The following is a 17,653-nucleotide window of genomic DNA, read 5'->3' on the forward strand; positions in this document are numbered from 1 at the left end:
TCTGCATTGTCCCAGTTCACCAAGCTCTAAGTGAATACCGACCTTGGCTGGGGAAGCAACCAGTATCAGAGTGCTGCCACATCAACAGGGAGCCTTAAACTATCATTGACTGACACTATGGAATCCAGGGACAGGCAGTGTGAGTGGTTTATTCCAGTAGTATTTCATTTCTTTCATGGACATTGGGACAGCGGATGTGTTGTGTGGCTGCAAGTTGCCATGACTGCCAAATATACAAAACAATCTCTTCAACTTTATCCTCCACTGAAGCCAACTTGGCTGCCCCCGCAACACACATATACATCTTTCAGGGTGGCTGGCTGGGTCAGGTATCACTCCTAACCAAGCTACAAAATACTAAGCTCAGTAGTACACAAGATGTCATCCTCATCATATTTCATAAAGACCACCCTGTACACATGAACAACAAAAAAAAACAAACAAACATGGTGCTAAGACCCAGCTGGATTCCTTCAGGTGATTTACAACTCAGTGACTGAGGAGAATGAGTATAGCAGCTGATGCCAGTGAAGAAGCAACCAAAGTAAAACAAATGCTTCTAAAAAGGGAATTCGAATGGTGTCAATCATATGCCGTGGCCCACACAGTCACCATATTCTCAACCTAAGCAAAAACTGAGCAATCTTTAACAAGTGGTTTTAGAAAGTACTCCCAATTCTGCATCTGCAGATTTTACCAAGAACACTGCCTAATCAGCTTGTGGTGTACTGGATTTAGCTTCCTTGTAACATGGACGCATTTTTATGAAAAGGTAATGAGTGAAATGTATGTAAACAAAATGCACGGTAAATGGACACAAACTGCACAACAAACGATATTCATACTATGGATATACAGTAATACATGTTCATCAGGGACAGGGTGGCCCTCAGTCCTCAGTTGTAATGTGGAACAAGAAAGGCAGACAAACACTCAACCGCCTCCGCACATGGGTCAAGATAGCATGTTGCAGACATCTACGAGGTCTGTCATTAAAGTATAGGTCCTTTTTATTTTTTTCAAGAACTACATGGATTTCATTCATATGTTTTTACGTCAGACATGCTTGAACCCTCGTGCGCATGCGTGAGTTTTTCCACGCCTGTCGGTGACGTCATTCGCCTGTGAGCACTCCTTGTGGGAGGAGTCGTCCAGCCCCTCGTCGGAATTCCTTTGTCTGAGAAGTTGCTGACAGACTGGCGCTTTGTTTGATCAAAATTTTTTCTAAACCTGTGAGACACATCGAAGTGGACACAGTTCGAAAAATTAAGCTGGTTTTCGTTGAAAATTTTAACAGCTGATGAGAGATTTTGAGGTGATACTGTCGCTTTAAGGACTTCCCACGGAGTGAGACGTTGCGCAGCGCTCCCAGGTGCCGTCGTCAGCCTGTTTCAAGCTGAAAACCTCCACATTTCAGGCTCTATTGATCCAGGATGTCGTGAGAGAACAGAGAAGTTTCAGAAGAAGTCGGTTTCAGCATTTTATCCGGATATTCCACTGTTAAAGGAGATTTTTTTAATGAAAGACGTGCGGACAGGTCCGCGCGTCGGGACGCAGCCGGCGCGGTGCGGGGGCACAGGAAAAACACCTCGGTGTTGATAACCATTTGTAAAATCCAGGCGGCTTTTGATGGCTTTCAGTGGAGTGAGTATATGAGAAATTGTTTAACAGCTGGACATGTTCCAACTTGTCCTTAAGGCTTCCAGCAGAGGTGTTTTTCCTGTGGCGGAGCGTCGCAGCGGCTGCGAGCCGACGCTGCAATTCGCCCGCACGTCTTTCATTAAAAAAATCTCCTTTAACAGTGGAATATGCTGAAACCGACTTCTTCTGAAACTTATCTGTTCTCTCACGACGTCCTGGATCAATAGAGCCTGAAATGCGGAGGTTTTCAGCTTGAAACAGGCTGACGACGGCGCCTGGGACCGCTGCGCGACGTCTCGCTCCGTGGGAAGTCCTTAAAGCGACAGTACCACCTCAAAATCTCTCATCAGCCGTTAAAATTTTCACCGAAAACCACCTTAATTTTTCGAACCGTGTCCACTTCGATGTGCCTCACAGGTTTAGAAAAAATTTTGATCAAACAAAGTGCCAGTCTCGACTCCTCCCACAAGGAGTGCTCACAGGCGAATGACGTCACCGACAGGCGTGGAAAAACTCACGCATGCGCACGAGGGTTCAAGCATGTCTGACGTAAAAACATATGAATGAATTCCATATAGTTTTTGAAAAAAATAAAAAGGACCTATACTTTATTGACAGCCCTCGTATACTCAGGCCTTAAATCACGACTTCACTCATGCTTCAGCTCCACTAACTTCTCTAGCCAACTAAATTTACATTATTCATCCCAGATGTGACTGCAACACAAAATATTTTCACAGTTTTGAAGATAAACTCGAGCACTGTTACACCACATCTCTCAGTAAGGTACCAGAGAAACCTTAATTACCTCTTCTGCAATGTCCTGCTAAAAACCAACCTCCAGGGAGTTTGGGCTGAGGTTTCATCCCAGGAGATGCAGGAACAGGGACAGCGGGCCATAAATGGCTGACTAAAAGATGAGGAGGCCGTGGGACTGCAGTGAACCTTTGACACTGAAGTAGATGCTCAGCAATGGGACACAGCCAAAGCCATACTCAGTCCCAAAGCCTTGGATCCCCAAGAACAAATGCCCCATGAGGTCCTTTCTACTCAAATTTTTTAAGCTTATACTTATAAGCTTAAAAAATGGGGGAGTGTCATCAAGGGAACAAATGATTAACATTGGAGTATCAGGGTTTTTTTCTGGGGGGGGGGGGGGGGGGTCTCTCTCACACACACAGGAGGAAAAATAAGCGCACCACTTCTCAGAGACTAAATCTGATGGTGAGAATCTTGGTCATGGAGTTGTTAAATACGATGGAAACAGTTCAGTTCCCCTTTGTTTCTGCAGTACACGAGTACTCTAACAATGGCTCACTGAGTGTACGGAATTATTACACAAAGACTGGGGACCTTCGCATGCTACTCTCATCTTATTATTACACAATACTTCTTACATATAGAGAATACAGACTTCTGTCGAAATACCAACAAAACATACCCCACCCAAGGTCCAACACACACACAAAATTATTCGGGGTGAGAGCTAATAAAGTGTCACAGCCACCAATGGCCCTGTCATACTCAGGTGAAGTCTGCAGCCATCTTGAACTGCTGATGATAACGCCAGCATTCAAGACAGTTTAATTTAACATACTTTTTTGTCTTGATGGAACATTATTGGGGTTTACTTTCATCATGAGCAGACTACTGAAGACACGATAGACAGCCGTGGTAAATGCTTGGACGGTTGTGACTAATAAAATAATTACATAAAAGACGTTCTGCCATTAAAATAAGTGATTTATTTTCTGCTTGTTGGTGGATGAGAAATGCACCTGGAGGAAACAACGAGGGACGTCTTTGAAAACACTGCAGTTAGTCACACAAAATTCCACCACGATAAGGAATTAAAGCACTTCCAGACATCTTAAGTGGGTAAGTTTTTATCAAGGTGTGAGTTTTAACTAGGAGAGAAACGCCAACAGGTCAGATTAAAAAATCTTCACTGTGTGCTGTGTTTCCTCAAATGATGTAAACTTCGTTTTTGTTCATTTAAAAGACATTAAAATATGGTATCTAACTGCAATTCTTCCCGCTTGCTGGCCAGGGATTTGTTTAGAATAGAAATAGAGACAATAACAGCATCTGGTTCGGACAGAAAAATGAACCACAGTTCAGAAAACTCACACTCTAATGACCAACACAAAGCAATGCAAATGCAACATAAGAGTAAAATAATACTCCAATGACAGCTTTAATTTCTGAGGAAGAGTCACAATGCTGTCAATACATCTGATCATCATTTTATGGATGTGTACAGTTTGCATGAACAGTTTGGTTTGTCTGTGGCGATGGGGGCTCATTACATGTTATGAACATGTTAAGACTGCCCATGTATTAATGTACTTATTTTACTTATCAAAGTGTGAGGAGAAGACAAAAAAAAAGTTCACTTCTGCAACGGCTGCAGTGATCTTTGCTTCTTTCGCCAGCCACATGATGTGGTTCTGACCACAGACTCTGTGTTTCTGATGGGTTTAAAGCAGTCCAACATGGCGGCAGCAGAACAAAGCCATGGGGGATCTGTTGCTATCGAGTGTTGGCTCTTGGTACTACATTCTCTTTGCCTGGAGACAGCGGCTGCAAAGAAAACATGCACTCTTTCGGCCCTTTCTGGAATGTCTTTGGACACAACTGCCATACATCGTCCTGATGATGCCTCTGCCATGTTCTCACAGCCTCTAATACATTCCCACTAATTTCTTAACATGCATGTCAAATTACTCCTTACAACATTCCAACTATAGGCAATCACATCGCACTACATATGTATCCCATTCTCACTGCTACCTTCCTGTCATCAAAACTGCACTATGCGCTACACTTTTTCATTGATTCAGTCATTTTTCTTGTATCTCCATGAAAGTTAAACAACAGCAGCTCTCAATTGCTGTCCTGCCAAACTTACCCATCTCTAAACTATGCTCTGTGCATGAGTGTGGGCGTGCACATGTATGACTTAAAGTAAACCTTGATTTATATCAGCAGGTAGGGGAGAATATTTTTGGGGGAGGAGGGGACGAAGCACTATGGACAGCAGCTGACAATTCACAAGCATCAAGAAGCTGGTCCCCAGAGCCAAATCACAGAGTACAAAGCCTGTCACGATAATCACTGCATTGACTGATTGTGTGATATATGATAATTTTTCTGGCGTCAATATATTCCATTTTACATGCCTGTTTGTTTCTATAAAATACCAACAGTTCAGTGAGTTGTGCCACTTCTGTTCCTGTTCTGATGTGGTGAGGAAGACCAGACCCCTCTGTGGCATGTACCATTGGCAGACAGAAGGGATGGCTGACATCAAAAAAATTCTACCAGTTGTTAGCAAAAGCTGCCAAACACTTTTGCTGTGGCTGCAAGAAAAAGTGGGCAACTAATATTTCATTCCTTAACAGAACTCCTGAATATGCTGTATTTAACTTTGAGTTATTGCTGCGTAACAAAATCTTGGCCACCTTGTAATAGCACCTTCAACACAACAACAACAAAAATATCAACAAGAGGCCAGGAAAATAAATCAAGGTCAGCCTCAAACAATGGACAATAAAAGCTGGACATTAATTTCGTACAGCGTGTAATCGGTAGTCTACGGAAAATATCTTTAGTGCTGCAGGAGCAAAATACCATAATTTCTGGAGGATAACTTGCAGATTTTTAATAATTTCAGAGGTCCTAAGACTTATATTGGGGGGGGGGGGGGGGGGGGTGTCACAATCGGCGACCATGTCTTTATATTGTCTTTATACTTGAAAGACAATAAAACTCCTTTTTTGTTTAAAAAAAATTAGAAGAGAGGTGGAAACTTCCAAACTGGCTTGATTAGTTTCAGCACACATTTAAAACTTAGTCGGGTCACACTTAACGTGGTCTTTAAATGAGCGAACACAACAGCGTTACTATTTTGAGCTTTTGTTCATGTCGGGTTCTAGATAAAGTACCGTTAGCAGTCATGCTCACTTCAAGCAAATACAGTTGTGCTCAAAAGTTTACATACCTTGGCAGAATTTCAGATTTTTTCTTCCATTCATCAGAGAATAAGAATGATAACACAAAATAACACAAAAACTTATTTTCCACTTATGGTTAATGGTTGGGTGAAGCCATTTATTGTCAAACAACTGAGACCATCCACCCGGAAAGCTGCTGCAGAGTTGTGGCCACCTGTGCAATAATCATGCCGTCAAATCAGCATCAGCAGATTTGCCACACCTGTGAGGTGGGATGGATTATCTTGGCAAAGGAGAAGTGCTCATGAATACAGATTTAGACAATTTGTGAACAATATGAGAGAAAAGGGTATTTTGTGGAACTAGAAAATGTTTTAAATCTTTGAGTTCAGCTGATGAAAAATGGGAGCAAAAACAAAAGTGTTGCATTTATATTTTTTGTCGATGGATGGATGGATAGATAGACAGATATCCAGGGGCAGGTACAAATGTGAAAACAATAAATAATGCACTCAACCACCATGGCCTGTAAGCACACATACTGACTCCACTGCTGAAGAAAAAAACCTGTTGAAGCTTGTTTAAAGTTTGCTGCACAACATTTACACAAGCCTGTGAAATACTCTGAAAATACAGTCTGGTCAGAAGAGACCAAAACTGAACTCTTTGGATGCTGTAATACACACCATGTTTGGAGGTCAAAAGGAACTGCACATCACCCCAAAACTATCACACCTACAATGAAGTTTGGAGGTGGGAACATCATGGTGTGGGGCTGTTCTTCAGCAGACAACACTGGCAAATATCATATAACTGAAGGAAAGATGAATAGAAAAATGTACAGACACATTCTTGATAAAAATCTGTTGCCATCTAACAGGATGATGAGGATGAAATGAGAATGGAGATTTCAACAACACAATGATCCCAAACACACAACCAAGGAAGCTCAACTGGTTTCAGAGAATGAAAAATAGAGCTGTTAGAATGGCCCAACCAATCACCTGACTGGAATCCAATGGAAAATTTACTGAAAGAACTAAAAGGTCAGCGTTCATAGAAGAGATCCACGGAACCTTCAAGATTTGAAGATTGTTTGTGTGGAAGAATGAGCCAAAATCACACCTGAGCAATTCATACTAGTTTTTCCATACAGGAGGCGTCTTGAAGCCTCAGTACCAACAAAGGCTTTTGGATGAAGTAGTAAATAAATTTCAGTAAGCGTGTTCAATACTTTTTCCTTGTGTCATTCCATTTTATTACACATAACGTAATTTCTGTACTGATTTGTTTTGATCCCTTTGCATGTATGCATTACTTCGGTTGTTACCGACATCTGGTGAAAACTTCATGTCAACAGCACCTTTAGAAATATATTTACTGAGAAAAATGGTGACATGCTATATACCTATTTTACCTGCTGTATATGTGAGCAAATGCAAATGAAATCCAAGCATTCAAGTAGAAACCTGTTTAATTTGACAGATGTAAAAGTAAGATGGCACAACTACAAGGAATCACAGTGTAGAATAATATTAAATAAAGCTCTTAAATGACAGTACACGTCATTTAAATATGTTCTAAATTTCCAAATTTTTTCATGATGAATAATTTTAAGTGCCACCATCAATTAACTGAGGTTTTTGTTAATGAAAACCCTAATAATGCATACAATGCATTTTTGTCAACGTTAATCTCATTATATGAGAAACATTGTCCCTTAGTGAAAATTACTAGAAAGCACCAGTTTTTAAATAAACCATGGATTACAAAGGGAATAGAGGATGCATGTAAAAAAAAAAAAATTATATAAGAGATTCATAAAATATAGGACAAAAAAATGCCGAAACAAAATATAAGTTATATAAAAATAAAGTAGTAAATATTATAAGAATCAGTAAGAAAGATTATCATCATACACTATTGGAGAAGAACAGGACTAACACACAAGAAACATGGAAAGTATTAAATAGTATAATTAGAGAGGGTTCCATAAGGAAGGAGTATCAAGAGTATTTTATAGCAAATAAAGATATTAAGATTGATAATATTAAAGAAATAGTAAATGAATTTAATGATTTTTTTGTACATGTTGGTTATAACCTTGCAAAAGAAATTCCCGAGTCAAGAATTAATTATGAAAGAGATAAACATATTATTAAAAACTCCTCCTCCATGTTTATTAATGCTGTAAATGATAAATACTTGACATTGTGAAAACATTTAAGAATAAAAAGTCTACAGATTGTTTTGATTTTGACATGTTATTAGTTAAAAGTATTATAGAGTATATAGTGCAACCATTCACATACATTTGAAACTTGTCTTTTTCGAACTGGTATTTTTCCTTCAAAAATGAAAATAGCAAAAGTTATCCCTATTTATAAAAATGGAGAAACATACAAACTGACCAATTATAGACCTATATCATTACTTCCACAATTCTCAAAAATTTTAGAAAAATTATTTGTTCACAGACCTGATAAATATATTGATAAACATATATATTTTTTTAAGTGATAACCAGTATGGCTCTAGAGCAAAAAGTTCCACTTCAATGGCAGTGATGGAATTTGTGGAAGAGATTTCTACTGCAATAAATAATAAGGAATATACTGTTGATGTTTTTATACATTTAAAAAAGGCATTTGATACTACTGGTCATAATATATTGATGAATAAACTGGAGAGATATGGTATAAGTGGGTTAGCATACACATGGATGAAAAGCTATTTAGATGACAGATATCAACATGTGCAATTAAATAATGTAAAATCAAATCAGTTGAAGGTAACTTGTGGAGTCCCTCAAGGGTCTGTGTTGGGTCCAAGGTGTCCTTGCCTCAAGTGGAGAAGTTTAAGTATCTCGGGATCTTGTTCAGGAGTGAGGGACGGATGGAGCGTGAGATCGATAGATGGATCGGTGCAGCATCTGCAGTGATGCGGTCGCTGTATCGGACCATCGTGGTGAAGAGAGAGCTGAGTAGGGGGGCAAAGCTCTCAATTTACCGATAGATCTACGTTCCGATCCTCGCCTATGGTCATGAGATTTGGCTCCTGATCGAAAGAATGAGACTGAGTGCAGGCGGTCGAGATGAGTTTCCTCCGCAGGGTGGCTGGGCGCTCTCTTGGAGATAGGGTGAGGAGCTCGGTCACTCGGGAGGAGCTCAGAGTCGAGCCGCTGCTCCTCCACGTCGAAAGGAGTCAGTTGAGGTGGCTCGGGCATCTTTTCCGGATTCCCCCTGGACGCCTCACTGGAGAGGTGTTCCGGGCACGTCCCATTGGGAGGAGGCCCCGGGGAAGACCCAGGACACACTGGAGGGACTACATCTCTCGGCTGGCTTGGGAACGCCTTGGGGTTCCCCCAGAGGAGCTGGGGGAGGTGTGTGTGGATCGGGAGGTCTGGGCGGCTTTGCTTGAGCAGCTGCCCCCGCGACCCGACTCCGGATAAACCGGAAGAAAATGGATGGATGGATGGATATATCAATGATATGTGTAATGTTTCCAAACTATTAAAGTGTGTTTTATTTGCTGATGACACCACTCTTTACTGTTCTGGTAATAACCTAGAACAGCTTCTGACTACAGCGGAAAAGGAATTAAATATATTAAAAAACTGGTTTGACATTAATAAGTTATCTCTGAATTTGAACAAAAAGTTTATTGTTTTTGGCACTTGACAAATTAAAAACCCAGTTGTAATCAGGGTTAATAATATTGAAATTGAACGAGTGTATGAAAATAAGTTTCTTGGAGTAACAATCGATCATAAGCTTTGTTGGAAACCTCATATAAATAATGCCATCCATCCATCCATTTTCTTCCGCTTTATCCGGAGTCGGGTCGCGGGGGCAGCAGCTCAAGCAAAGCCGCCCAGACCTCCCGATCCACACACACCTCCCTCAGCTCCTCCGGGGGAACCCCAAGGCGTTCCCAAGCCAGCCGAGAGATGTAATCCTTCCAGCGTGTTCTGGGTCTTCCCCGGGGCCTCCTCCCAATGGGACATGCCCGGAACACCTCTCCAGCGAGGCGTCCAGGGGGCATCCGGAAAAGATAAATAATGTAAAATCTAAAATGTCAAAAACTATTGCTATACTTTATAAAGTAAAGGATGTCCTTAACAAAAAGTCACTATACTTTATTGTTCATTATTACTTCCAGATATTACTTATTGTCTAGAGATATGGGGTAATATATATAAAACCAACACTTCCTATTTTTAGGATGCAAAAAAAGCTATAAGAATTATTAATGGATCAAATTACAGGGAACCAACTAACACTTTGTTTATTGACAGTAATGCCCTTAAATTTTATGATTTAGTGAAATTTAAAATGGCACAGATAATGTATAAAGTACACAATAATTTACTTTGCCGCAATATTCAGAAGCTGTTTGAAATCAGAGAGAGTCAATATGATTTGAAGAGAACAAGTATTTTCAAAGAATCTAAGATACGAACAAATATAAAGCAAAGATGTGTTTCTGTAAGAGGTGTTAATTTATGGAATAGTTGTGATAATGAATTAAAAAGGTGTACTTTTATGGAATAGTTGTGATAATGAATTAAAAAGGTGTACTTCACTTTCATTATTTAAAAACATGTTTAAACCTAAAATATTACAGAAATTTATGAATCAAGTATGAAGAATGATAATGTAATTAATGTAACTTATGGTTGTATTTAGGGATGGGTATTGAGAACCGGTTCCTTTCGGGTATCATTAAGAAATGATTCGATCCATCGACATCAGTAAGCTTTTTGGTTAATGATTCCGTTATCGGTCCTTCAGAGTGGCCGTTGTTTTGGGGGGTGTTTGTCAGGAAAATTATCATTTCTCTACATTGATTACAAACCCTGCAGCGGGTCCGTAATCAACTTTTCTGCAGCAAGGCTTTGCTTTGAACCTTGAACCAATCAAAGCAGTGGTTCGCAGATTGAAGCAGTGCTTCGATCTATTGCTTCGTTTATTCATTTTTTTCCCCCCCTTTCGCTTTATCTTAATTTTCCCCCGCTAAAACCCTAAAGAGCATACGTCTGTGAGTATTATTTACCTTTTTTTTTATGTTAAACCGACCTGTTATGGTCTTCTGAAACAGTTTATAGATGTATTTTATAACTTAAAAACAGGAGCGATCCTAACGCGTTAGCATGTCTATGGCATTTTCAATATTAAAGTTAGCATTAAGCTGTTGCAGCTGTTATCACGTTCGGGTGCATTTGTTTTCTGTATAATAAGCGTTTGTTGCGTAAAAGAGTCAAATGTATTACAAATTGTAATTTTTTTTAATTTATTTTTGTTTATATATTAATAATCTAATGATTAGTTATTATATACAATTTTAGAGAAAGAGACAAAAAGAACCTGAATAGAAACACAACAGAAAATATAAAACCAACTAATAATGAACATAAATAAATACATACATACACATAAATAAATGTTTCCTGTGAACACCTAGTGACTCTTACAACTCCACTTCATCCCTGTCTTAAGTTTAATGACAGTTCGTTTCGGTCAAACCATATTTTCAATGTGTTAATTTCTTCAGTGATTTCCTCCAGAACTATCTGCCAAGCTAGAAAACTGCTGCATCCTAGTAAGAGCAGAATACTACTGGAATGAATTTGAATAAGGAAAGTTGTTTTTTTTTTTCTCTCATCTGGAATAGTCCCAGATTGGATTTCAGAGCTTCTAGAATTCAAACATTTTCATGCAGGTGGTGTTGGAATAATTTTGGGTTTCAGCTTTTTTGTTTTTCACCACTTTCATCACTGAATGTCAATCGTGAGTCACTTTTGTGCAGATTAAAGTTACTAACTGGGACTCCAGTCTTGTTGTGAGAAAGAAACGAGAATCGTCCTCCGTTCTGTTCACACAGCTCCAAATGCTGTGCGGCTCTCTGCCTAGTCAAGTTAGAATGATAGAGTCCAGTCGGAATAAATAACTTCAAAGCGAAGCACCGTTTTGATTATTTTTATTTATGTCCAGAGATCAAGGATACAGTGACCAATTTCATATTTATTTACTTTAAGACTCAATGAAATACATAGAAAACCTGTAAAGCCGACTTTTAGTACAAAATTCACAAGAGGTATCGATAAGGGAATCGATAAGGAATTGGATCGATAAGCAGAATCGATAATGGCATTGATAGATAAAATCTTATCAATACCCATCCCTAGTTGTATTATTAATAATTATGGTACTGTATTTAATTCTATATTAATTTTTCTAAAGTGCTTCAGGTTTGTTTTTTTTTCTTTTCTGCTCTTATATTTTATGTTACCTTGCTGAATTTGTTTTTGTAAAAATTTTAGGAAATTTTATGTGAAACTTTTTGGAAACACGAAGCCTTTCAACTGTAAAATAAATGTATCATCACCGACACTCACACGGCTGCACGCTGAGCTGGCATTTCATAGTGTTTGACAGCCTCGGGAGAGTGAAGCAGCTAACTTTATAGTACACATTTTCAGCAACAATTCAGTTAATTTTTTGAAAAAATCCTTGCTTGATGAACAGACAATTTGAACCCGAGAGCCGGGCAGAAATTTGCCGCTAACCGCAGCCAGAACACTGTGGAACAAAGCTCTCTCACACAGCCCAGCTTCAGAAAACCTCCCCCTCCCCTCCTCCAGACTTGGCAGGAAACAAGCAGAGAGCAAACAACAGCAGTTGAGAGGATTCACAGTGGCTCTTCTATGGTATCAGAAAATGCCGCGGGTTGGCTCGGTATTTTCTGATACGTTAATTATGTCAGTATCGGAACCCGATACCGATCCGGGATCAGATCGGTCCCATCCCTACAACAGAGAACTCCTGGCCTCAGACTGGGGTGATGGTACATCTTTCAGCAGGACAATGACCCTAAGCACACAGCCAAGATATCAAAGGAGTGGCTTCAGGAGAACTCTGTGAATGTCCTTGAGTGGTCCAGTCAGAGCCCAGACCTGAATCTGATTGAACATTTCTGAAGAGATTTGAAAGTGGCTGTGCACCGACACTCCCCATCCAACATGAGGGAGCTTGAGAGGTGCTCTAAAAAGGAATGGCCAAAACCGCCCAAAGGTAGGTGCACCAAACTTGTGGCATCATATTCAAGATGATTTGAGGCTGTAATTGCTGCCAAAAGTGCGCCAAGAAAGTACTTTCCAAATGCACCGTATGCCCAATGACAATAACAACAGTGCTCTGAGAGCACAGTGTTTCTCCCTCCCCCCACTGGCAAATGCTGCTTTGGTACAAGTGCTTGCTACATTCTGATAACATTTCAAGGAATTGTACTGTTTCCTGAAATTCCTACTGAAAATGTGAGAGGAGTTGATTTCAGAATGCAGGCACTCAAGCACAAAAATGACAGAGTCTAGATTTTTTAATCAAGTGGTAAAATGGGCCCAACTTGAATGATATGATAATGTGTATTAACAACCTATAACAAGGACTTGAACCGAGTTTCACAAAATTATTTCTAAACGTGTGAGAGGAGTTGATTTCAGAACGCTTATACCCACGGGGGAGACCGACCGACCGACCGACAAACAGAGCCACAATGTAATCCCCCCCTTAGGGGCTTTGGCCAGCAGGGGATAAAATTAACAGGTCTTTGCATTGTTGTAGAAAAGGCTAATGTTCATGAAGTGTCTGAATGATAGCCGCACATGATATAAGTTTACATTTCCCATAATGACAGAAGCATAACTCAGCCACATGGGGTGTGCAGCCAGTACATTCTGAGTGCCGGTCCCAAGCCCGGATAAATGAGGAGGGTTGCGTCAGGAAGGGCATCCGGCGTAAAACAAGCCAACCGAACTATGCAGACTCAGAATCGAATTCCCATACCGGATCGGTCGCGGCCCGGGTTAACAACGTCCGCCACCGGTGCTATTGCCCAACAGGGTGCCGGTGGAAATTGGGCTACTGCTGGGTGAAGACGCCGAAGAAGAGGAGGAAAACGTTGCCACAAACAGCGGGAGAAGAAGAAAACTAGAAGGGTGGAAATGAGAATGGGGACTTTGAATGTTGGTAGTATGACTGGTAAAGGGAGAGAGCTGGCTGATATGATGGAGAGGAGAAAGGTAGACATATTGTGTGTGCAAGAGACCAAGTGGAAGGGAAGTAAGAGCAGGAGCATCGGCGGTGGGTACAAGTTGTTGTACCATGGTGAGGACAGGAAGAGAAATGGTGTTGGGGTCATTTTAAAGGAAGAGTATGGTAAAAGTGTGTTGGAGGTTAAGCGAGTGTCTGACAGGGTGATGAGTGTGAAGTTGGAAATTGAAGGGGTGATGATGAATATCATCAGTGCATATGCCCCACAGGTTGGTTGTGAGATGAAGGAGAAAGATTTCTGGAGTGTGTTAGATGAGGTGGTGGAGAGTGTAAGAAGTAGAAGAGAGTGAGAGCTCAACAAAGGATCAGATGGTGGAAGCTGAAGGAGGAAGACCGGTGTGTGAAATTTAGCGAGCAGGTGAGAGAAGCACTGGTTGGAGGGGAAGCAATTTTGGACAACTGGAAAAGTACTGCAGATGTGGTGAGGGAGACAGCTAGGACAGTACTGGGTATGACATCTGGACAGTGGAAGGAAGACAAGGAGACTTGGTGGTGGAATGAAGAGGTCCAGGAAAGCATAAGGAGAAAGAGGTTGGCGAAAAAGTTTTGGGATAGTCGGAGAGATGAAGAAAGTAGACAGGAGTACAAGGAGATGCGGTGTAAGGCGACAAGAGAAGTGGCAAAAGCAAAGGAAAAGGCATATTGTGAGCTGTACAAGAAGTTGAATAGTAAGGAAGGAGAAAAGGACTTGTACCGATTGGCCAGACAAAGGGACAGAGCTGGAAAAAATGTGCAGCAGGTTAGGGTGGTAAAAGATGCACATGGTAATGTGCTGACAAGTGAGGAGTGTGTGCTGAGAAGGTGGAGGGAATATTTTGCAGAGTTGATGAATAAAGAAAATGAGCGAGAGAAAAGGCTGGATGATGTGGTGAGAGTAAATCAGGAAGTACAAGAGATTAGCAAGGAAGAAGTGAGGGTTGCTATGAAGAGGATGAAGAGTGGAAAGGCAGTCGGTCCAGATGACATTCCAGTGGAGGCATGGAAATGTCTAGGAGAGATGGCAGTAGAGTTTCTAACCAGATTGTTTAATAAAATCTTGGAAAGTGAGAGCATGCCTGAGGAGTGGAGACGAAGTGTGCTGGTTCCTATTTTCAAGAACAAGGGTGATGTGCAGAGCTGCAGTAACTACAGAGGCATAAAGCTGATCAGCCACAGCATGGAGTTATGGGAAAGAGTAGTAGAAGCTAGGCTTAGAAAACAGGTGAAGATCTGTGAGCAGCAATATGGTTTCATGCCGAGAAAGAGCACTACAGATGCAATGTTTGCTCTGAGAATACTGTTGGAAAAGTACAGAGAAGGACAGAAAGAGTTACATTGTGTGGTTGTGGACTTAGAAAAAGCTTATGATAGGGTGCCAAGAGAAGAGTTGTGGCATTGTATGAGGAAGTCTGGAGTGGCAGAGAAGTATGTTAGGGTAGTACAGGACATGTACAAGAATAGTGTGACAGCGGTGAGATGCGCAGTCGGAATGACAGACTCATTCAAGGTGGAGGTGGGATTACACCAAGGATCAGCTCTGAGTCCTTTCTTGTTTGCAGTGGTGATGGACAGGTTGACGGATGAGATCAGACAGGAGTCCCCATGGACTATGATGTTTGCAGATGACATTGTGATCTGTAGTGAGAGTAGAGAGCAAGTTGAGTCTAGTCTGGAGAAGTGGAGATATGCTTTGGAGAGAAGGGGAATGAAAGTCAGTAGAAGCAAGACTGAGTACATGTGTGTGCATGAGAGGGAGCCCAGTGGAATAGTGCAGTTACAAGGAGTAGAAGTTGTGAAAGTAGATGAGTTTAAATATTTGGGGTCAACTGTTCAAAGTAATGGAGAGTGTGGTAGAGAGGTGAAGAAGAGAGTGCAGGCAGGGTGGAGTGGGTGGAGAAAGGTGGCAGGAGTGATTTGTGACCGAAGAATATCAGCAAGGGTGAAGGGGAAAGTTTACAAAACAGCAGTGAGACCAGCTATGTTGTATGGTTTAGAGACAGTGGCACTAACAAAAAGACAGGAGGCAGAGCTGGAGGTGGCAGAGCTGAAGATGTTGAGATTCTCTTTGGAAGTGACAAGAATGGACAAGATTAGGAATGAACATATCAGAGGGACAGCTCAGGTGGGACGGTTTGGAGACAAAGTCAGAGAGACGAGATTGAGATGGTTTGGACATGTGCAGAGGAGGGACCCAGTGTATATAGGGAGAAGGATGCTGAGGATGGAGCCACCAGGCAGGAGGAGAAGAGGGAGACCAAAGAGGAGGTTCATGGATGTGCTGAGAGAGGACATGCAGGTGGTTGGTGTGACAGAGGAAGATACAGAGGACAGGGTGAGATGGAAACGATTGATCTGCTGTGGCGACCCCTAACGGGAACAGCCGAAAGACAAAGAAGAAGAAGACAGAAGCATCCCTCAAGATACATTTTCTGTTAAAGATTCGCTACAGCAATATCAATATCAAACTAAAAGATTGTCAGCTATGCTTCTTGTTTTTCACACAGAATCATGCAACAGGAAAAAATACAACTAAATGTGATGCAACAGAACAAGAAGGTCTGCAACATCTGAGAACACTGACATGATTGCTCTAGTCAGCCAACCTGTTTTGGGCTGTCGACAAGGATAAGGACCTTACTCACTACTACAGCTTCAAGCTGTTGTGCGCTCTACATGGAGTCTGGCAAACGCCTGTCTGCTGTCCTGGAAGACGACGGGGCTGGGTGATTGGCAGTCGGCCAGGCTCGCACACAAAGGCAGCAGTAGAAACAGAGGAAGAGTAAAAGAGAGAAAGGAGTGGTTTGGCTGAGCTTTTGATCACAGGGCCATAACTCATCCCCTTTAAAAACTGGAAAAGCAGTCTAACACATTTATTGCATTGTGTAGTCACAACCAGTCAGGTGAACTCGAAAAACTATTCTTGTTGCCCGAATTCAGGGGAGTTAGTCTAGCACTGTGTTTCAGAAAGATTCCTCTCAACAAGGTGGAGATGTGATAAGGCAGTGGTGCTGTGAGAATATAAAATCACTACACAGTGGGACGGCTGCTGTTGGGCATGACCTACAAAGCATCCACTCATGACCTTCACCAAATTCTGCCATCAATAGCCACTGAATACATTTGTGATCAGAGCTTCATCAAGAAGTCTGGAACATGAAAAGTACTAACAGGTATGTTGAGACTTATGACAATAAACAGGCTGGAATGAAGAAAACACACACTTTTTAAAAAGGTAACATAACTGGAGGATGAAGGCAATGTCAGCAGCTAACCAGAGGTAACACTCACCTTCTCCAGTTGTTGTCAGGAGGTGGGGACAGGTACACTGCACCATATGGAGAGCTCTCTATGTGGGCTTTAGTCAAGGACAATACTTGTGCAAATGAATAATTACCAGTGACAATAATATTACACATAAAACAGGATGTCCCAAGCTGGGGGATCAATCTGGTCCAGGATTTTACAAAGGTTGGTGTCTGCTTCATAAAGACATATGAATTGATGATTCACAACTGTCAAGCTTGTCTGTAACTCTGTTTTAAGTTGTCTGTTACATCAGACAACATACAGAGAACAGTCTTATCTCTATAATAATTGTATTTACAAAGAAGCTCTTTTTGTTTTGAATTTAATACATTTTCCAAATGGGCACTGCAGTCTTGTTTGTGGGCGGGCGCTAAAGGGGTAAAATATGACGCATGAGACGGAATTTCTCTATTTCAGGGGACAGAAGCATGGCATTTTCAGTGAGTTTTTGGGCAAACAAAGTGAAAATGCAAAGAAAAAGTGATGATGCAGTGGGAAAGTGTACACGTGCTGTGGTTTGTTTATGACCCGGAGCACAAATATGTCGAGGAGGTTTTGCAGGCAAGAGAACGTAGCAACTCTGGTTAGGCCTGGTTCACACGGCAGGATAATAAGGCCGATATTGGACCCGATCTTCCCCTTCCGACAATCTTAAGGACG

At 41.3% G+C, this 17,653-nt stretch overlaps 1 protein-coding gene across 4 annotated transcripts in view; it reads right to left on the reverse strand.

Annotated features, from left to right (window-relative positions):
• The window catches only part of crtc3 (CREB regulated transcription coactivator 3), a 129,709-nt gene that overhangs the window by 56,064 nt on the left and 55,992 nt on the right, over nt 1-17,653 (reverse strand). For all 4 annotated transcript variants that reach the window (XM_034193439.1, XM_034193426.1, XM_034193433.1 and 1 more), the window contains exon 4: nt 16,976-17,037. In XM_034193439.1, coding sequence (XP_034049330.1) covers nt 16,976-17,037 — 62 coding nt within the window. The remainder of the gene's footprint in view (nt 1-16,975; nt 17,038-17,653) is intronic.

The sequence above is a fragment of the Thalassophryne amazonica genome, chromosome 2 (assembly GCF_902500255.1).
Source record: "Thalassophryne amazonica chromosome 2, fThaAma1.1, whole genome shotgun sequence".
Lineage (NCBI taxonomy): Eukaryota > Metazoa > Chordata > Actinopteri > Batrachoidiformes > Batrachoididae > Thalassophryne > Thalassophryne amazonica.